Here is a 22,036-nt window from a genome sequence, read left to right as displayed (position 1 = left end):
TATTTACAGGCCATGACTGTTCCATTAGATTATGGAATTTAGACAGCAAGACATGTGTGCAAGAAATAACAGCTCATAGGAAGAAATTGGACGAATCGATTTATGATGTTGCTTTTCATCCATCAAAAGCATACATTGCCAGTGCAGGAGCTGATGCCCTTGCCAAAGTATTTGTGTGAATCAACAGAAACTCACATCAAGAGAAAAACTTGGCTTGGACAGAAAGGGTCTGCATCACTGCCATCAAAAAGGTTATTGATATAACACTAAATGCGATCTGCCTGGTGAAGGCTATTTGAGTCAGGTATAAATTGGTAGAAATCACATCCTAATTTCAGGCTCACTACTTTAACTGTAATTACTGTATTTTGTGGGACAAAAGAAAAAGGACTCCAGTATTTGTGGCTTGTACTGGATATGAACTGAGCATATGTCTTTTTTTAGGTGTCTTTAAACCAATGTGGAGTCTGATCTTACAAATGAAAAAAAGACTTTTTTTGGACTCTGTGTGCTGCCTTAGGGTTAGGAATGTGGTGCTCTGTGGGAGAAGTGAGCTCCAAGAGTAGCTTTTTTTTTCATCTCTAGTGATCTTACGTTTATCAGTTAAATGCCACAGATTCCCTTTTAAAGTTATTTTGCTTTAAAAAAGGAAAAGAAAAGAAAAGAAAGTTTAACTTAAAATATTTTAGCATTAGTTGCACAAAATGTTTGGATAAAATTCTAGTTTTTATAAGTCTTTTTATATATTTAGCCTGTCACAACAGTGCTCAAGATTGTATTGAAGTTTTCTGCATTATACAACCCTAAAACACAGAGATCTCACTGACCCGCCACCCGTAACCACTTTCTTTCCTTCTTTTGCCTAATACAGCTCAGCTAAGTCCTTCCATAAAGATGCTAAATCATCTTCATCATCACATACATGACTTCATGAACCAAGGACTATTAAATGTATAAAAATGAAACTGGAGTTTAGTACTCCACATGAACTCTTTAAAAACTAATCTTGACATCCTATCACTATGTGATATTTTGTACATCTTACTGTATTTACAAGTTTATTTATCAAGGATTATCCATCTTGCTAATGGCCTATTATTTATTTCACTTTTTGTTGGTCTTTATATCCTTTTATTAATGTGCTAAAGGAACCTGTATATCTATTTTGGAACTCTTTGAATTGTCTAAAATAGACTAAAAATGAATATTTTATAGTTTAAGTTGCAAACTAAGGTGTTTCCCCTAAGATGTGTATCTTGGTTTACCATAATTCCAAGCCTATCTTGTTTAAAATATTTGGAGTAAAACTTTATTTGCATTACAAATAGAACACAAAAATAGTTGAATCAGGATACAGAAATTTGCTGTGTTTGGGCTAATTTTCCCCATTTTGTTTTTTTTTTTTTTTAGATGTGCTTAATTTTTTTGGTGTAACTAAAGATTTTGTTTGTGTAATGCATGATTAAGACAATAAAGTATTTTTTCTAGTCTTCCAAAACCCTTTTCTGATCAGTTTGCAAGTTTTGATGAGTTTTGTAAGGTTTTTGTTTTACAAACTATGAATCAGCAAATTTTTAAGATTGTACCACAAAGCAAACGTACAGCTGTTGAAAAATAATGTATATAAAATGCATATAATAAATATTAAATTGTGTACCTGTATGTTACAATTGGCCACATCATTTTGTGAATAATAAAGTGCAATACTCTCCACAATTAAAATAGGAGATAGAGATGATTTTTAATGAGTCTTTCATTTTGATGCTGTTCTTTTTATATTTTACACTGCTTTTCACCTAAAGCATAGAACATGCCAGGCGACTGGTGGCTCACACCTCACCTGTAATCCTAGTTACTCAGGCAGCTGAAGTCTGAGGTTCACGGTTCAAAGCCAGCCTGGGCAAAAAGTTCCTGAGATTGTTTCCTCCAAATAAACACCCTCCTCCCTCCAAAAAAAAAAAAAAAAAAAAAAAATCACAAGTGTAGCTATAGCTCAAAATGGTAGAGGACTAGCCTTGAGCAGAGGAGCTCAGGGACAGTGCCCAGCCCCCCTGAGTTCAAGCTCCACAGCCAACAAAAAGGAAAAGAATATAACAGTACCACTGTTAAGTATGCCTTTAAAGTATTTCTCCCTGCTTGGCCACTGAAATATTTTTTTAAAATTCAGACATGTATTGGGTGCTGGTAACTTACATCTGTAATCCTAGCTTTTTTGGAAGCTGAGATCTGGAGGATCTTCCTTCAAAGCCAGCCTAAACAGAAAAGTTTTTCAGATTCTGAAATAACCAGAAAATAGCAAGAAAAGGTGTGGCTCAAATGGTAGAACACCAAGCAAGCAAGCAAACGGTCTGGAGTTCAAAACCCCAGTACCAGTCAACAAAATTGTTTATAAAACCCAAGAAACAGAGGTGCAGTTTTACTTACAAATCCTGTTATTTTGTTAAATCTGAATTTCATTTAAGATGATGAATTATGACAGTGTCCTATTTAGCACCATGTCTGTTTCCATGGCGGGGGGGGGGGAATATTCAGAGAAAAAAACTGCAGCATTTATTATTTAAAAGTTATCTTAAATGTTAATATCTTGAAACTGTTTCCTTCAGCTATGAAATATTCTTTTTCTTTGAAGGGAATTGTAAATGCAGTTAGAAGAGGATACCAGAGAACTTGTATAGAGCCTTTGAATGCCTTCTGCAAAAACTAAAGCGCCTTCGGTGCTTTCAACATCTCCCAGTGCCAGTTTTAGTTGTTGCTGATGAAATACTTAAGACAGAATTTCTCTATTGTTTTGTGAACTGAATATTCAATCAGTGAACAAATCAAACAGTAAAAGGCACTCTTTCATCTTTTTTAAAATAAGTTCTCCAAAGCTAGTATTGTTTCTGGCAGCTGTCCTAACCCATTGCATCACTGCTTAATTGTAATTTGGTTATTATCATTGCAATGCATAAAAACTTAACTCTTTTAGAATGTATTAAAAATTGAGATGGATAAAAATTAGTCTATTTTTATTATCTACTTTGGTTGTATTTTATTATATTAAACATTTGGAAGAGACTAAAGGGATGTAAAATGAATGTCTTCATTTTATTTGTGTGCTTCCATTTGTGACTCATGGAAAACAGCAGATTACTGTTAGGACTTTATAAAGAAGGTTTATTATTTTTGTGTGTGTGTGTATAAATGCATACACACACTAGCATTTTGGAGATTTTTTTTTCTTAGTATCCACTGAAAAGTAATGTTTAATGCGTTAAAAGTTATAAATGAGCTAACATATTTGAAATTTAGACATGCTTGCTAACACTGAATTGTAATACATCTTTCTAAAAATTGTGTTTTAAGTGGGGAATGGTGGTATATGCTGATTTAAACACTGGGGACACTGAGGCACGAAGATCTTGAGTTCAGGTCCAGTCTGGGCTAGACTACATAGTATATTTAAGACCAGCCTGAACAAAAGGTAGTGAGACCCTACCTCAAACTAAAAGCAAAAGGGCTGGGTATATAGATCAAGTGCTATGAGTGCTTGCCTCTCACAAGGCCCAGGGTTCAATCCTTGGTATCACCAAAAAGTAAGCAACTCATTCTGTCTCCTTTTAGTTGTTTAACTCTTTATCCTGTTTACTTATAGAAAATACTAGCTTAAAGTTATTCCTGTTCTTGCTTGGGGGGTAGCGGGAAGAATATTGGCATTCGAACTCAGGGCCTATACTTGGTAAGCAGGCACTCTGCCACTTGAGCTACACACCCTGCTCTTACAGTATGAGTGTCCCTGATAACCCAGATTCCTCAAAATTAGATTCTTTATAGAACTGAGCAGCTAATTATTAGAAGCTGGGGTTTTACTATTTAAGGGGTTGAATTCCTAGGTGGGAATTTGTGTCCTCTGTACTGGCGAGAAAAATCAGGCTAAGTTTAGCTCTCTCCCACTAACCACCCCCCCCCCTTTTTTTTTTTAAATTCCAGTCCTGGGCTTGAACTAGGGCCTGCCTGGGCACTCAGCAGTTAAGCCACACTTCTGGCTTGGTGGTGGTAAACTGGTGATGAGTCTCACAGATTTTCCTTCACCATCTGGCTTCAAACCACTGTGGCGTGAGCCACCAGTTCTTGGCTAACCCATTTTTGAGGTTGCATTAATTTTCCATGTTGCATTAATCAGTCATATGTAGCTTTTTTATAAATGGGAAACAAAAGACATTTCTCCTCCATGTTACCAAGTTTTTGTTAATTTTGAAGGTAATTCAAGTTCTGCTCATGTATATCCCTTAATTCCCTTTTGAGTGAGCAATACAATTGTAAAGACTTAAAGATTTAGAGGACATATCACTCCAACCAGTTAACACCTCTTTCAGGTCAAAACAGCTTCAGATAGAACCAGTACCCCTCTGAAGGTAGGGAGGGAGGAAGGTATGGTTCACAGGTGGAACTAACTTGTTAGGCAAGATGAGGAGAGGCCCTGGTGGTCCTTAAGCAAATTAAGGGGTTTCTGATACTCTCTTTGGACATGAACCTCATTAACACTAGTAATACTAGTTACAAATCACTTACATTGAAGCAAGCTCTCAAAAACATACCAATGATTAATCTGATAATGTTATGCATATAATGGCTAAACAGTCACACTCAGTAAATAACTGAATGAAAAGCTGGTGGTTTGCACCTATATTCCTAGCTACTCGGGGCTGAATGTGAGAACTGAGGTTCAAAGTTAGCTTGGGCAGACTCTTATATCTATCTTTTCTAGCTGGGCAGATGCTTATCTCCAGTCAACCAGCTAAAAGCCCAAAGTGAATCTATCACTCAAGTGGTAGAGTACCACTGCTGAGATAGGGCTCAAGGCTGGGAGTTGAAACCCTAGTACCAACATATACAACTACATGAAAGAATAAACATACTTGATATTATTGCAGAATTTTAAAGTACAGTTCAAATTGGTCTTCCCATGTAAATTGGTAAATGTAGAATGTTTACCATCTCTAGAGAGGACCAATTGGAATAATGAATAAGTTACTAGCGATTTTTTTTGTGGGGGGGGGGGGGTCCGGTCGTGGGGCCTGAACTCTGGGCCTGGGCGCTGTCCCTCAGCTCTTCAGCTCAAGGCTAGCGCTCTACCACTTGAGCCACAGCGCCACTTCCGGCTTTTTTCTTTTTGCTTATGTGGTGCTGAGGAATCGAACCCAGGGCCTCATGCATGCAAGGCAAGCGCTCTACAACTGAGCCACCTTCCCAGCCCATTAGCAATTTTTAAAAAAATATCCAGACTACATTTTTTCCCCTATAATTATGATACGTGAAAGCTCTTTTCAAAGGCTTTACTGACTTATTAACATGTTCTCAGTCTTGGATGTATTATAGAGTACAAGCCAATATAACTATATACATATAAAATTAAGGATATAAGGCTGGGAAGGTGGCTCAGTGGTAGAGCGCTTGCCTTGCATGCATGAGGCTGAGTTCGATTCCTCAGCACCACATAAGCAAAAATAAAAAAGCCGGAAAGTGGTGCTGTGGCTCAAGTGGTAGAGTGCTAGCCTTGAGCTGAAGAGCTGAGGGACAGCTCCCAGGCCCAGAGTTCAGGCCCCACGACTGGACCCCCCCGCCCCCACACACAAAAAAAAAGTAAATAGAAAAATACCTGGAAATCCTGCTACTTATTCAGTGTGATATTTTTAGTTATAAGTTAGAAAATACACTATAAAAGAAGCTTGGTATAAGATTACTTTCCTTACCTATAATTATAATCCTATTGATTGGTTTAAAAGCATCCACTGGGTTTAGATTACTTATATTTAAACTTTAAAAGCTGCTTAAAATTGTTTCCCTTATTAGCCAATACAGAATGATTAGAGAAAGAACATTGCTTTTGTCTTAAGTATCAGATTATTTTATTGAGATAATATTTGCACATCTATAATACATTTAATAGGCATAACTTACAATTTGAATCCATACCTCCTCTTTCCTGAGTTTCTAAGGGCCATGATTATGAAGCTTTAACCATGTGTTTTGAAGAGTTAAAGTCTAAATTTTAATCCAAAGGTGGAGCTTTAAATGAATGCTTGTGTGTTTAAAACAGCTGTTGGCCTTAAAGTATCTGATTCTAGTATGCTATATAATATTTCAGTATTATGAGAGTACACTTTATATATTAGATCTTGTATTTTACCAGTTGTCAAAATCCACCATTATTGCTGAGATTCTAAGAAATCTCTACAAATGCCTCTAATGACATCAGAAACAATTGGTTCTAATCCTGTGAACTCTCTCGTGAAGAAAGCATGTGACTCCTTTGGTTTAGAGGCCATGTCTTTCAGGTCATCCAGAGGTGCCCAAGCCACACCAACAGAGAAGATGGTGATACCTACAATGCAAGATATTTTAAAATGAAAAACATGTCCAGTTTATAAAGGTCCATATATATTTTTCATCTCCAAGTATATAGTTGCAGTGAGAATTGCCTAGTAACTTCAGAACTACAATCTTTCCTGTTTTCACAGTCATTGTGGGACCAGTGGCAAACAATTGGGCACTCAAAACCAGAAACTTTGCCATGAGTGTTATTTCCCACATTCATGGATTAATCATAGTCACTGATAATAGAAAAAATAGTTAGAAATTAAGTATTCATAACAGTGCACTTTGTAAGCTAAGAATGGAAACACAGGTGATACAGAGTATCATTAAAGTCCTACAACATTTCAGGGCCTAGTGGCTCATGCTGTAGTCCTAAACAACTTAAGAAGCTGACACCTCAGAGGTCATGTTTTGAAGTCACTTGTGACAGAAAAGACCAAAACCCATCACCAATTAACCAGCAAAGTTCGCACCTGGAGGCATAGTTCAAATGGTTGAGGGCTTGCTGAACAAGCAAGCAAGCTTAAAAACCATGAGTTCAAACTCTGGTTCTGGCACATACACACAAAGTCCTACAACAAATAATAGGATGAGAAAGGACTGCTTGCTATCATTACTTTAGTTAGACACTATTGGCACCTTGACAGTACATATACTCAAGAATGGCAAGTTTTCAGATGGTGTATTGTCTGAGGAAGTGAGAAAGGATTTGTATCCTGCACTTTGATCTTTATAGTTACATTGGCAAACTGTCTAGTAGTCAAAAATTGCCATTCTTTAATACTAAAGCAAAAATGTGATCAGTAAAACTGGGAAGGGATTTGTATTTGTATTTACAGAGTTACTTCAGTTCCTCCCAGGACCTTTATATGCTTGCTCCTCTTTGTGCTGAAGCCTGACTCTACTACTTGAGCCACAACTCTGACTTTCTCCTTTTACTGGTTAATTGAAGAAAAGAGTAGAACTTGTCCACCATGGCTGGCTTTGAACTGCAGCCCTCAGATTGCAGCCTCCTGTGTAGCTAGGCTTACAGGCAGGAGTCACCAACGCCCTATTTCACCTGCCTGCTTGAGTTAGAAGAGTGTATATTTTTGGCTAGGGTGTCAGTGGAATTCACTTCAATAGTACCTGCAAAATGCATTAGTTTTAGCTTTTTTCTGCTAGGTGAAATTCTTTGTATGTAATGTTTTGTGCTCAGAGTTGTAAAGAAAGACAATATAAACCAGGTTTAGCTAATGCAAAAAAAAAGAAAAATGCTTGAAACAATTTATCACTAGCCAATCCCTGTCCTTGCTACCATCCCTTCCCCCCACCCCAATTGTCAAAACTAATTTCCTCTCTTGGGTTTTCAGATTGTTTAACTCAAGCTCAGTAGGCCCTAAAATTAAAAAAATGAAAAGTTGAGCCTGGCGCAGGTGGCTCACGCCTGTAATCCTAGCTACTCAGGAGGCTGAGATCTGAGGCTCCATGGTTCAGTTCAAAGCCAGCCTGGCAGGAAAATCCATGAGGCTTGTCTCCAATTAACCACCTGAAAACAGGAAATGGCACTGTGCCTCAAGTGGTAGAGTGCTTGCTTTGAGCCGAAAAGCTCAGGGACAGCACCCAGGCCGAGTTCAAGCCTCACAACCACCACCAACAAAAAGAAGTTGTGACCTAGTGCTAAAAATTCCATTTTCTGGCTTTTGTGGATGTTTCATTTCACTATTAAGTGATAAATTTCATCAAACTTTTGCAATGCAGCTCACTTCCCTGAAACTTTAACCACAAGGAGAATATAGAAAGTGAACATTTGACATTAGCTTAAGTATAGTCCTGCTCACATTTAGTTAAGTAAGCCGAATTTACCAAGTGACAGTATACTCTAGCAGATATTCATCATAGATTAGTGTTGGTGTGTAAAATTTTTTTTATAAAATTGCAGGTATCTGTTCTCTGTCCTGCTTTAAGACAGCATTTCACTAGTATTTATAGAAGTATGTAATGTATATTGAAAAAAGACACCTATGGATAGAAAGGAAAAAGGGAATTAGGAATTCAGTTGGGGGTAGAAGGAGTATGCAAAAGTAAGGACTGCAAGTCTCCCCTTCCAAGTCTCTCAATTACACCCCAAAGAGGAACCTCAGGCTTTGGCTGGCTTATTTGATCTCACCAGCACATTATGCTAACATTTTCAGGCCTTTTCCAAAAGTAATATTAAGGTTGAGAATAGAAGTGAGAAGGAAACCTGTTTTAGACCTTTTAAAATTCCAGAGTTTCATCTCAAGAGGGAAAAATAAACAGTTTAGGAAAGAATTTAAGATAGGATTAAACTCTTCTGGAGATCTTGCCATCTAATAAATCACATGCCAGTCTAAAAACTTACTTGGTAAATAAATGGTAGGCAAGGCTAACCTCATCATTTGGGGGATGTATTTATTCCAAGTTTAAGTCACATGGACACACCCTAAGTCCTTAAAACTTAATTCTCTCCACAATCCCATGGTTAGGATTGTGGGCCCTAAAGCTAGGTTTGAATCCTTGCTTTGTCTATTTGTAATTCATCCTGGTGAAGTCTTTGTCTGTAGAATGAGATTGCCAGGGGTGCTTTGACAGTTGTATGTGAAGCTCAGAGCAGTTGCCTGTGCTACACTTCAGGTGTGTTGTTCAATAAAACAGTCAAGGTTTAATGACTCCTCAAATTCATGAGCCTTCCTCAGTCCTCTTCCCATAAAAAGACAAAGGCCTTACCTGCATCATGGGCGGCAGCAGCAGGACCTCGGACATCATCATAGGACTGCCCATCTGTGACTATTACCAGGAAGTTCTTGTTGGGGCTACCCCTTATGGGACCAAATACATTTCTAACAGTGAAGGAAATGGCATCACCAGTAGCCGTCCCACCGCTCATATAGCGGATGCTTCTGATCACAGCTAGGACATTTTCTTTGGTGCTATAGTCAGTGAAACTGAATTCTGTGCGTTGATCGTAAGTGAACTGTACAGCAGCTATCTTGGCCCCAATGTCTGAGATCTCGAAAGACTTAGCTATGTTGGAAATAAATTCAAGCATGAGACGGAAATTACTATCCCCAACACTGCTGGAGCCGTCAATCAGGAAGGCGATGTTCACTGAGTTGTAACAGGTCTTGCTACACATCATTTGCTCATGAGTGCAGAGCTTCTGTACCAGAGGCTTTACATATTTTGTGGTGCCAAACCAGTTGGGCATATGATAAGAGAAGAAGCCATTATTCCTACAGACAGCCTAATGGGGGAGACACAGAAAAGATCAGAAGGATCAAAAATGGCTCCAAATTTGTAAACATTTAAGTCTTGAATGTTCACAGGTAGTCAAGAGGTTACACTTGGAGGCTCAAAACCAAATCATGGTACACATAACGGATGTGTCTCACCACCTTACCTTGTCCACAAATGCAACATCCTGAACCATCCCCAATTCTTCAGGAATTGGCTTGGCCACAGAAACTATAAAAACATTGACACCAAACTCTCTGGCCACAATGCCCGCTTCCTCGATGTCATCAGAAGGCCAGCCATCAATAAACACTACCACCACTTTGGGGATGCCTTTTCTGACTCCAGTGTCTGGTGTGAAGAATTTCTGAGCAGTATGCTTCAAAGCTTTCCCTAGGTTTGAGAAAGAAGCAAACTTGAGCAGCAATTTACCCCTAACTCAAATGACATCTCTGTTTCCCTGGTAACAACTTGATGTCACTAAGTTTAAGGATTTAACTTATATGGAACTCAGTTCTATAACTGATCCCTCAGATAGGGAAAGGTTAATTATTCTTCAGGCCTATTTTTTGTCTTCACAACCCACGTTCTCCCCGCTCCACCTCCTGAAGCTTCAGATTTCCTTACTTCCCATCAATCACCAGTCAGAATCACAAAACTGACTCCTACTCCTGTGGTGTGCTCTTGCCCCCTGCTGACAGATGAGTTCCTCCAAAAGAACAAGGAGTCTCTTCAGAGGGCCACTTGTGCTAATCTATCTGCATTTGTTGCATGAGTCTGTTGGTTTCTAATTACAAACAGCTACTTCTCTATAATGGTAACTGATCTATTAAATATAAAGATTATAAAATCACAATGCTTGTCTGGGCACTGGTGGCCTATGTCTAGCTACTTAGGAGGCTGAGATCCAGAGAGAGTCTGAGTTCAAGGGCAGTGTGGGCAGAAAAGTCCAGGACTTATCATTTCCAAAATAATGAGCAAAGAACTGGGCTGGATGATGGCTCTAGTGATAAAGGGCCAGCTTAGTGCTGACAAAAAAAAAAAAAAAAAAAAAGCTTTACATATATTAAGTAAAAACTACCAAGCTATTGGTATAGCTTCTATTATAATCCGAATATGTATCTCAGGTGACCAGATGCAGATCAAGCCAAAAGTGTCATGTCATCTGCTTATATAAAGTAGCATAATGCTGTTTTACATGTCTGATCATGTTGTAACCCTGACTAACACCCCAAGGGCAGTCTACTTACCTGTATTGGAATTACCTCCTCGGAAACCTACTTCTTTTATGGCAAACAAAACATCTTTGGCTGATGTAAAGTTTTTCAAGTAAAATTCTATTTTGGGATGTTCACTGTGATTAAAGAAAAAAGCAATTATTTAAGGAATATCAGAAAAGCAAATTAAACAACTGGGATTACAAGTGTGCCACAGCCACATCTGACTCTTATTGAGATATTTTTGAGGAATGAGTACACATTTTATTTTTGCATAACCAATGGCAGAAATGTTGGGTCACAAAATCAGATTTTTCAGAGATAACCTTATCATTTTCATGGTTACTTTTCAACTATCAACAATCTTTATCACACTTATGTTTTGCATCCTTTGTAATACAAGGATCATTTTGTTCTTTTACAAACATATGCTCGTGGTTTATTTTCATGTTCTTCCTAAAGTAGAAAGTGTATAAACCAGGAAGTTTATAAGAAGCTAAAATAAGTACATAGCAATGTAGCTTACAGCTTTTCTAGGGTTAAATTAGCCCCTCAAAAATATAGTAAGTCGGGTGCCAGGGGCTCACGCCTGTAATCCTAGCTACTCAGGAGGTCGAGATCTGAGGATCATGGTTCAAAGCCAGCCTTGGCAGTAATGACCATGAGACTCTTAATTAACCACGAGAAAACCAGAAGTGGTGCTGTGGCTCAAGTGGAGTGCTTGCCTTGAGCTGAAGAACTCAAGAGACAGCACCCAGGCCCAGAGTTCAGGCCCCACAACCAACAATCTCTCTCTCTCTCTCTCTCTCTCTCTCCACATATATGTACATGTGTATGTATATACACATGTACATATATAATACATATATACACATACAGTATCATGTATGCATTTATGTACACATACATATACATATATATGTACATATATATGTACATATCTCTATGTGTATATATATATATATATATATTACTACAGGGGAATTGCATCATGAGTTGTTAAAGTTTACAATAAAGTCAGACACTGGTGGCTCATGCCTGTAATCCTAGCTACTCTGGAGGCTGAGATATGAGGATTGTGGTTTGAAGACAGATCACACAGGAAAGTCTGTGAGACTCTTATCTCCAATTAACCATCAAAAAGCTAGAAGTGGAGGTATGGTTCCAGTGGTAAGAGTGCCAACCTTGGGTGAAAAAGCAGGAGGCCCTGAGTTTAAACCCCAGTACCAGCACACAAACAAAACCAAATATTACAATAAAACAACAGCAAAGAGATATAATCATATAAATCACAAGACATGAACTTGCTCAGATAAAAATGATGCTACAAACAAAGCAGTGGAATAAGGAGGTCATTTTTAAAAGGAGACGAATGGTTAAATTAGGTAAGAACACAGTTAAACTATCAAAACAAAAATTCCTATTATAACTTTGTGCAAAGACAATTTAAAAATAGTAAGAAATGAAATATAAATATTGGAAGTAGTACTGGTGACATCTTTATGGACTGCTAAAGGTCTAAACTGATTCAACTTTCTAGAAAGCAATTTAGTTATAAACTTTAGAAATGTCAAAACTTCACATTTAGGAATTTAACCAAATGAAACAAGTAAAGATGGGCATAAAAGATGATATAAGGCTGATGATAAAGATAATACAGAGCAATGTGTAGTGGTTAAAAAAGTAGGACAATGATTAGTTATGCAAAAGACTATTATGAAACTTTTTATATTTATAATAAGAAAAATGACATACTAAGGGTGAAAAACCAGGACCCCAAGACATTTTTATACTCCAGCTTTTAAAAAGGAAATGCATACATACAACATGCAGTCAAAATTTTTCTTAAAATACTGAAAAGAAAACCTTTATATTAAGATTATCCTGGGAGACATGGTTTGAAACTTTTAATTCTTTATATGTTTTTCAATCTTCCTATAGTGAGCACATTATGATTCTGAAAGCCATCAATAAATGTGTTTTTTGGTTTGTTTTGTTTTGTTCTCTGTTTTTTTGTCGGTCATGGAATCTGAACTTGGCCTGGCCACTGTCCCTCAGCTCTTCAGCTCAAAGCTAGTGCTCTACCACTTGAGCCACAGCACCACTTCTGGCTTTTTTTGCTTATGTGGTGCTGAGGAATCGAACCCAGGGCCTCATGCATCCACTGAGCCACCTTCCCAGCCCACAATAAATGTTATTTTTAAATGAATGAAGGAAAAAGATCATGCTTGCATGTCTCCAACCAAGAAAATATGGCAAGTCCTAAAACAATAAATGGCAGAATGGAGGCTGGGGGCCTAGCTCAAGTGGTGGTATACCTGCCTAGCAAGAGTGAAGCCCTGAGTTCAAACCTGACTGGCAAAAGACCACAACCAAGCAAACTAAAAAGAAATGGCAGATGATGTAAGAGGAACAGACATACCACTGTTGCTTCCTTCAGATCAGAAACATTGCAAATTGAGCAAGATAGCATACAATTCTCCAAATTTTTTTTTTTTCCAAAAACGAGGCACTGGGGCCTACTCAGATTGCCAGGCATTTTTTTCTTTTGTTTTTGAGATGCTGTGAATCAGATCCAGGGACACACATGCATGTCAAGTGTCTGTACAGGCAGTCTTAAATCCTGAATTTATAGTTTGGGAATTTAGCTGGTCCCAGAATTTAACATGTTTTATATTGAACTACAATGAATGAACCAGATTAAGTTGTCATCATTCAAGATTATCAGTCACCTCCCATTGGAATGAAATTAGTACCTGGCTTGAACAAGGCCTACGTGTGGTCCTTCGATTCCAATTCCCAACATGAGAGCCACTTTCCCGACAAAATTCTTCTGTAAATTAAAGCGGCGCTGCCCGATATTAAAACTTCCATCAATCAGAAATGCAATGTCTGCTTTACAGTCTGTGAATACCCAAACAAGTCCTTTGTTAGTCTCAAGAAGGCAGAGGTGAAAGTGTGTGTGTGTGTATCATAGAAGTAATATCTTTATTATATATATATATATATATATATGCATATATATGTTAAATACCATAATGCAACCTATTAAAAATATCTATACAGGCCTGGTGCCAGTGGCACATGCCTGTAATCCTAGCCACTCAGAAGGCTGAGATCTGAGGATCACGGTTCAAAGCCAGCCTGGGCAGAAAAGTCACCAACTGTCTTATCTCCAATTAGTCTTGTCTCCAATTAACCACTCCAACCAAATTGGAAGGAGAGCTGTGGCTCAAAGTGGTAGAGCACTAGCCTTGAGCAAAAAAGAGCTCAGGAATAGCACCCAAGCCCTGAGTTCAAGCCCCATAACTGGAAATTTAAAAATAAAAAATAAAGAAGGCAGAGGAAATGCCATGTTCTTACCTTTATTGCCGCTTTTCTTTGCTGGTGTTTTCTTTAGTCGTTTACCTGAAGCAAAGAAAGCACTTAACATGGGCAAGAGAATGACAGATTTACAACGAAAAAGCTCATGGAAGGAGTGCTATGCTTAGAAAGACTCCTGCCTACCCTAGTGCTTGGGCCTTCTCTGCTTAGCTGGAGCTCTATATTTCAGCTTTGACTCTTGATACTCCAGATCTCAGCCTCCAGAGTACTAGGATTACTCTGGTGTGTGTGTGTGTGTGTGTGTGTGTGTGCGCGTGTGTGTGTGTGTGTGTGTGTGTGCGCGCGCGCATGCGCGCGCTGAAAAAAGCCTTTTTTTTTTTTAGGACTAGGACTTGAACTCGGGCTTTTGTGCTTGCTTAGAAAAAAGCATTCTATTTCTTGAAACACACCCTCAATCCTTGAAAAAACTTCTCATTTTTTTTTATTGGCTACAACTGGGGCTTAAACTCAAGGCTTCATATTGTCAATCTGCTTTTATTGCCTATAGTTGGTGTTCTATTACTTGAACCCTGTCTGGCTTTTTGTTGACTAACTGGAGATGAGTCTCATGGACCTTCCCTGTCTAATGGCTTCAAACTATCTTCAGAGCTCAGCCTCCTAAAAGGATTATAGAGGTGAGCCAATGGCACTCAGCTGTAAAGAATTTTTTAATACAATTTTATTACTACAAAAAGGCTTTTAAATAGTTCACTCAGCTGGGCTCCAGTAGCTCATACCTGAATCTTAGCTACTCAGGAAGCTGAGATCTGAGGATCTTGGTTCAAAGCCTGCCCAGGCAGGAAAATCTGTCATACTCTTTAAAAAAAAAAAAAAAAAAAGAAAAAGCTGGTGTTAGAGCTGTGGCTCAAATGGTAGAGTGCTAGTCTTGAGCAAAAAACCTCAGGGACAGTGCCTAGGTAGAAAGTTCAAGCCCTAGGCCCAGTACAAAAAAAAAAAGTTAGTTTCCTTATAGTTTTCTGATTGGGGAAGCAATGCCCCAACAACGAACAAGACAGGACCGTGTAGGCCCCAACACTTGGTATGCCTCTATTCCAGAACTTTGACAACCTACACCAACAGGGGTGCAGGATTGGGAAGTCACAGCCTAATGTTCAATTTTTTGACTTTAAAATGGCCATGGGCTAAGAAAAGGTGAGCCCTATGGATTTCTTCCTGTAGATATTCCCTAATTCTTTTTATTTACACAACAGTAATCAAGGACTAAGGGAATTTAATGAAGCAAATGAAGGAGAAAAGTTTATGGTACTTGGACCAGTTCATAGGCCTTCAGAGAATAATTCGTAGCAGATTTGATCATTTAAAAAATACAAGGAGCTGGGCGCCAGTGGCTCAAGCCTGTAATACTAGCTACTCCCTGCTGAGATCTGAGGATCCCGGTTCAAAGCTAGCCCAGGCAGGAAAAGTCCGTGAGACTCTTATCTCCAATTAACCACCAGTAAACTGGAAGTGCCCTTGTGACTCAAGTGGCAGAGTGCTAGCCACGAGCTGAAGAGCTCAGGGACAGTGCATAGGCCCAGAATTCAAGCCCCACAACTGACAAAAAAAAACAAAAAAACCAACCAACCAAACAAGAGTCTGCTGGACACAGTAGCTATTCCCTGTTATCTCAGCTACTCAAGAGGCAAAGATTGGGAAGATCAATATTTGAGGTCAGCCTAAACAAAAAGTTAGCCACACTTCATCTCAATCAATAAGCTAGATGAGGTGATGTTCACCTGTGATTGTAGATGGTGGGGGTGGGGAGTGTTGGTCATAGATAGGAGGACCCTGTTCTGAGGTTACCCCAAATAAAAACACAAACTGCTCTCTGAAAAATAACCAGGGCTAAGGAATGGCTTAAGTAGTAGAGCTCCTGTATAGCAAATGCAAAGTCCTGAGTTCAAACCTCAATTTTTTTAAACGATTTAAAAAGAAGACATTTGAAACATAAAACTGAATATATCTTTAATGTAAGTTATTTTTCTGTTTCTCTCATATAAATTGTTTAGAGGAAAGTATCACAACACATGTATGCTGGGCACCAGTGGTTCACACCTATCATCTACTCAGGAGGCTGAGATCTGAGGATCAAGATTAGAAGCCACCTAGGCAGCAAAGTCCATGAGATTCTTATCTCTAATTAATCAGCAAAAAGCCAGAAATAAAAGTATATGGGCACAGCTAGGTCCTGAGTTCAAGCGTCAGAACTAGTATACACATACACACATATACACAGAGAGAATGCAATACATATAACTTCCAAATGCTCCCAGGCCAACATAATGTTCCATGCTTCATACCTGTGGGTGGACGTGCTGTGGACACTGCCCTTCCTGTTGCTTCCTGGGCACTACTTTTGCCTTCTGTTTAAATAAAAAGAAGTCTATTATTTTTCCTCCTACATCATCAAAACCTTATGAATCTAATTTGCAATTCCACAGTCTGCTATAGGTAGGATTGCAGGTACAAACATCATGTAGCCTATTCATTTCAGAGAACCAAAATGGATTGAATTCATTTGTCTCGAAGTTTAGTACTGCTTGGTAAAGTACCTGGGCATTCGGACTGCAGACAAGTTCAAGTTCCTGTTGCCATTGTCTGACAGCCCGTCCTTTTCCTCATCTACCCATGTTGAGTCTGTATCATAGTGGATCAATGTTTGACCAGAGCTTTTTTCTATCAGAATCAAAGAAGCTTGGCTAAGAAGAGTAGGAAACATTTGGGGGAACCTAGAGGCTGGGTGGCAGTGTTTATACACATGTGGGAACAATGTAATTGTACCTACTAGTCACTGTAAAGGAAGCAGACCACCTGGAAAGCGCCTGCGACTGGATGCTGTTGGCTTCTACAGAGGAATAGTTCTCCCGTCCAGGTAGGGTATAGACACGCACTGGTCCCCCTGAGATGCTGATTGCTCCCCTACAGCACAAGAAGAGCAGCTGAGACACCAGCTCCACTTTTCCAGGGCATCTGGCTGACTTAGAATGCCATGTTGCAACTATTGCTCTGATTAATCAAGAAAATAGCTCAGCAGGGAAGACATCAAAGAATGCTTGCTGCCAGCCTTTTAAAAACTTGCTTACACAGGAACAAAACATGCCTAGGGAAATAGTTTTGTACTGTCAAACTTTTAGAGTATTGATAAGGATACACTTGTAATATCCTGTTTCCTACAGCTCAAAGATTCAGAGATAATAAAGGGTGACAGACAACTTTTCTAAAGTAACCTAACTACATGCCCTTAGACTACCTTTGGGAGGTGGGGTGGGGAGTGTGTATGGGGGGGGGATGATGGTACTGGGGCTTGAGGTCAGGGCACTACACTCTCACTCATTTTCCCTGCTCTAGACTGGTGCTTAACCATGTGAGGTGCATCTCCAGTTTGGTGGCTACTTAGAGATAAGGGTCTCATAGACTTCTGACGTTCAGGCTGGCTTCAAACTGTGATCCTCAGATCTCAGCCTCCTGAGTAGCTAGGATTACAGGAGTAAGCTACCAGTGCCTGACTTTTTTTTTCTCCTTTTCTTTTGTAAATATCACTGGCTGTTCTACTGCAGAATAACCATGGTGGTCTTGGGCAAGGTACTTGACAACTCTGAGTTTAGTTTCCTCATCTGGAAAAAGAAGAAACTATGTCTACCTTAAGATTGTGATGAAAGGTTAAAAAAAAAAGCTGGCACATAGTTAAAAACTCCATAATGAATGATATGATTAGGAATCATGATTAGAAAGCATGGGACTCTAGGGGCTGGGAAGGTGGCTCAGTGGTAGAGCGCTTGCCTTGCATGCATGAGGCCCTGGGTTCAATTCCTCAGCACCACATAAGCAGAAAAAGCCGGAAGTGGTGCTGTGGCTCAAGTGGTAGAGTACTAACGTTGAGCTGAAGAGCTGAGGAACAGCCCCCAGGCCCATAGTTCAGGCCCCACAACTGGGGGGGGGGCGGGGAAAGCTCCCCTTTACATATCGGATACTTCAAAGATACCCAAGAATACTTTAAAGATGTAATAATCTTTTATTAAAACAGTACTAAAGGAGAACAGGGAGGAAGGGAGTACAAATGGAAAAGGAAATAATGATGTTGCCATTGCTCCCTACCTGGTATCTGGTCTTACCTGTGGATGGCAGCCCCACAGATGCTGGATACAGAGGCATAAACTATGTTCCCAAACACAGAGAATTCCTCAGGAGGGCAGCCCCCGGGACAGAGGACATCTGCTTTCTCTTTCCTGATGTCCAGGCCTCTGGTAGAGCATGTGATAGCAATGGGAGCTGAAGAGAAAGGAGAAAATGTAATCAGTGCTGGGACAACTCTTTAGGAAGTAGGTCAGAGAAAGTAGTACATGAGATTCAAGTTTCACACCCTCTCCCTAATTGGCACACCTCTAGAAGGAATATTGATTTGTTCACACCATTCTAGATTTTAGCAAGTCAAAGTTGTCATTCCAATTTAACCTAGCTCCTGTTCATGACAGAAAGCTACTGTGACCATTTTCTGTTTCCAATCAGTTTGAAAATGAGTCATTGAACATTTATTTATTCTAGAAAAAAGTCTTAATTCTGATGAAACTGTGTACATAGTACCTAAGATGGAATCTCGGGGGGGGGGGGCATTTTTATAGACAAAAAGCTCTCAAAGCTATCCTTTCCATTATGACATCTTGTAGCCTAGCAAAGGCAGATAATGAAAAGCTGGGTGCTGTGGCTCATGCCTATAATCTAGCTACCCAGGAGTAGTTAAAAAGTCCATGAGACTCTTATCTCCAATTAACCACCAAAAAAGCCAGGGGTGGAGCTGTGGCTCAAGTGGTAGAGTGCTAGCCTTGTGCAAGAAAGCCTAAAAGACAGTGTCCAGTCCCCGAGCTGAGTTCAAGCCCCAATTCTGGCACACACACACACACACACACACACACACACACACACACACACACACACACACACACACACACACACACACACACACACACACACACAGCACGTGTTTGCATAAACCAATCAGTAAAAGGGTGCTTAGATTCATGGACCGTTATTTAGTTCCTTCATGAACTTTACAGATGAGAAAACTAAAGCCATGGGTTAGGGTTAGTTTGCCCAAGGAACATTCCAAAAGAGCATGATAGAGTATCAGAATGAAGCAGTTTTATTTTAACCAAACCCAGTTGTTTCTGCCCTAGACCTATCCTAAGAGACATATCAGGTAGTGAGTATGGGCTCATTTTTAGAAAGCACTTTTCAAAACCTGGCACCAGTGGCTCACATCTGTAATCCTTGTTACTCAGGAGGCTGAGATCTAAGGATCGTGGTTCCAAGCCAGCCCAGGCAGGAAATTCCATGAGACTCTTATACTCCAATTAACCACCAGAAAACTGCAAGTGGAGCCGTGGCTCCAAGTAGTAGAATGCTAGCCTTGCGCAAAAAGCTCAGGGATGGTGCCTTGGCCCTGAGTTCAAGCCCCAAGACAAACAAGCAAGCAAGCAAAGAAAGCACTTGTCAATATGCTCAGGTTTTACACAATGCCCCTGATAACCAGTCAGGTGGACTGTGTAAAAACAAGATTTTTATTTTTTTCTACAAAAGATGCTGGGTAGACACAGCCCATGGCAACGTGTGACCAGGTAAACATGAAGACAGGGAGGGGGGAGGCGGGGAAGGGAAGTGAAGGGTAAACAAAGGAGGAGGCTGCAATGCTTGGTAAGAAATGTATGCATTACCCTGCCCATGTAATTGTAGCCCCTCTGTACAGTATGTTCTCAAATAAAATAAAATACAATTAAAAAAAAAACAAAAAAAAACATGAAGACAAACGGTTCATCCATCCATTCACTGCTGAAATTCAGTGGAAATGGACATGATTAAACAACATTTCCCTAACACAGACGAGAGTGGTTGTCCAAATGTTTGGAAACGCGTTTCAAAAGGCCACCCTTTGTTTGAGAAGCCCCGGGGAAGAAGGCTGTGTGATCACGATGCCTTGGCTTGCTTCTAACAAGACCACCCCTACCCCAACCCTTTCCCGGGCTCTGGCTGGAGCCCCGCGTGGACCGCGCCGGCTGGGGGGAGGGAGGGTGCCCTCGCCGCCCCACGCCGCCCCACCTCTCGTTCCAAGCCCTCCCCTGGGAACTCGGTGGCTGCCACCCCCGCCTTCGTCGGGCCACAGGCACCCTCCCGTCTACGGTCAAATAAACAACAGGGGTTCGAAACGCGTTGGTCCCTCACCCCGCAGGAAACACGGCGAACCGCACGCCCGCGCTCGGACACGTGCAGCAAACTCTTTAGACTTTCTGGCACACGGATGAGCCACCCCCCATACCCCCCCCCCAATGCTGCTTCTTATGAGAGGTGACACCTAGCAAAACACCCCAGGGGGCCGAGCAGGGTGGCACACCGACGATCACCCCGCGCGCCCTGGGCGCTGCGATCTCCCCAGCCCCCGCCCGAACGCGGGGGACCCGCCGGGGACGCGGCGCGGCTCGGCCTCGGGGCCGGCGCTCGGCGGGGTCGCGGGGTCCGCGGCGAGGCAGGTGGACCTCGGGGCAGGATTTTCTCTCCCATCGGGTCGGGGTGAAAACGGGCGCGCCCTCCACCTCTGCTCCCCCGGGCCTCCCTCCGAACCCCGCTTCTCCCCAGACTCCGGAGCCTCAGCCCCTCTGGCTTCCCGGGCCGAGCCCTCTTGCCTCGAGTGTCCTGAGCCCACAACTCACCGGCGCCTTCGCCGCCCGCGGGCTCCGGCAGCAGCAGTCCCCAGACACCTGCGGAGAGAGGAGAGCGCGAGGGCTGGTGCAGTCTCCGCCGGCCGCGCGCCGGGGCGGGGCGGCGAGGGGCGCGTACCCACCGAGGCAGAGGAACGGGGTCCAGAACGCAGGCATGGTCGAGGCCGATCGGACCTGCGAGAGAGCGAGACTGAGAGGGGAAGGCTCCGAGGGGGGCCGTGCCGGTCCCCGGCACCTGGCGCCTGCCCGCCCGCCCCCTTCTTGGAGTTTCCGCACCCCGGGAACCTAGGGGTCGCCCCGGGAGGGAAGAGACCGCCGGTCTGCTGCTCCATGGAGCCAGCGTCCCGCCGGCAAGAGCCGAACCCACAAGCCAGATGGGAGCTCGGACCTGGGCTGGAGGTGGGGGAGCGGGGCGCCAATGGGAAGACGGGCAGACAGACCGACCGACCGACCGACCGACCGACCAATCGGCGGGCGGGCGGGGGAGCAGGCGGGCTGACAGACCGACAGACCGACCCGCAGGCCAGCAGGCAGCTACCAAGGACAGACCCCGGCACGCGGGCGTCCCGATCCCGCACGCCCGCGCTGACGGCCCGGGTGCTGCACCTGCGTGGGATCCGCCCCGTTGCGCCCGAGTGCGGAAAGCGCGGCTCCCGCGGCCGCTATAAAGGCTGGGCGGTGCGCATGAGCATTGTGCGGGGAGCACGCGGGAGGGGGTCCGGAGCGGGTCCCGGGGGGGGGGGGGGGAGGGACGGGCGGCGGCCCTGCAGCTCCGCCCTCGCCCCCTGCGGGCCAGGGGTGAGGCGGGCGCGGAGGCGCCTCCCCCCCGCGGCGCGACCTTGCCCTCCCCCCCTTCCCCCCACGCAGCGTCGGGACCTCCCCGGGACCCCGAGTGCGGGACGAGCGCCTGGGGACGCGAGCGGAGACCCGAGACCGGCCGGGGGGGGCGCCGCGGGATGCCAGGCTGTGGGTACTGCGCCCTGGCCCGGCCGCCCTGTGTGGGGGGGTCTCACCGCCCTCACCCCCCCCACCCCGACGGCTGGAGCGGCGGCCCTCGGGGTCCGGTCCGGGCTGCAGTGCGGGTACGTCCCACCGGGACCCCCTCCACCCCCCCCCCCCCATCCCCAAGTCAGCCACCGGGCAGGGCGGCCTGAGAAA

The 22,036-nt window shown here is 42.5% G+C and overlaps 2 protein-coding genes across 9 annotated transcripts in view; one reads left to right on the top strand and one right to left on the bottom strand.

The window, feature by feature from the left end:
* The window catches only part of Strn3 (striatin 3), a 105,270-nt gene extending 103,335 nt beyond the window's left edge, over window positions 1-1,935 (top strand). For 4 of the 5 annotated variants that reach the window (XM_070026305.1, XM_070026298.1, XM_070026287.1 and 1 more), the window contains one exon: window positions 10-1,935. In XM_070026305.1, coding sequence (XP_069882406.1) covers window positions 10-179 — 170 coding nt within the window. In that variant the 3' untranslated portion in view covers window positions 180-1,935. The remainder of the gene's footprint in view (window positions 1-9) is intronic. The other variant, XR_011372717.1, reaches the window with a different exon arrangement.
* Window positions 1,936-5,864: 3,929 nt separating this feature from the next.
* On the bottom strand, window positions 5,865-21,547 carry Coch (cochlin). 4 transcript variants are annotated; one of them, XM_070026247.1, is made up of 12 exons: window positions 21,485-21,547; window positions 21,001-21,052; window positions 20,870-20,917; window positions 18,284-18,440; window positions 16,957-17,090; window positions 16,472-16,534; window positions 14,172-14,216; window positions 13,565-13,712; window positions 10,842-10,945; window positions 9,758-9,984; window positions 9,085-9,601; window positions 5,865-6,364 (listed from the first exon to the last, which is right to left on the bottom strand). In XM_070026247.1, the coding sequence occupies exons 2-12, from the start codon at window positions 21,032-21,034 to the stop codon at window positions 6,189-6,191; spliced, it is 1,653 nt and encodes a 550-aa protein (XP_069882348.1). In that variant the 5' UTR covers window positions 21,035-21,052; window positions 21,485-21,547; the 3' UTR covers window positions 5,865-6,188. The 4 variants fall into 4 exon arrangements, with proteins under 4 accessions (XP_069882348.1, XP_069882358.1, XP_069882377.1 ...); XM_070026257.1 differs by having other exon boundaries at window positions 21,267-21,502; XM_070026276.1 differs by having other exon boundaries at window positions 21,417-21,500.
* Between the last annotated feature and the right edge of the window lie 489 nt (window positions 21,548-22,036).

This window comes from Dipodomys merriami, unplaced genomic scaffold (assembly GCF_024711535.1).
Source record: "Dipodomys merriami isolate MVZ:Mamm:240054 unplaced genomic scaffold, mDipMer1.0.p SCAF_1, whole genome shotgun sequence".
Lineage (NCBI taxonomy): Eukaryota > Metazoa > Chordata > Mammalia > Rodentia > Heteromyidae > Dipodomys > Dipodomys merriami.
Note: the sequence above shows the minus strand (reverse complement) of the source record. Positions and strands in the feature narration are given on the sequence as shown.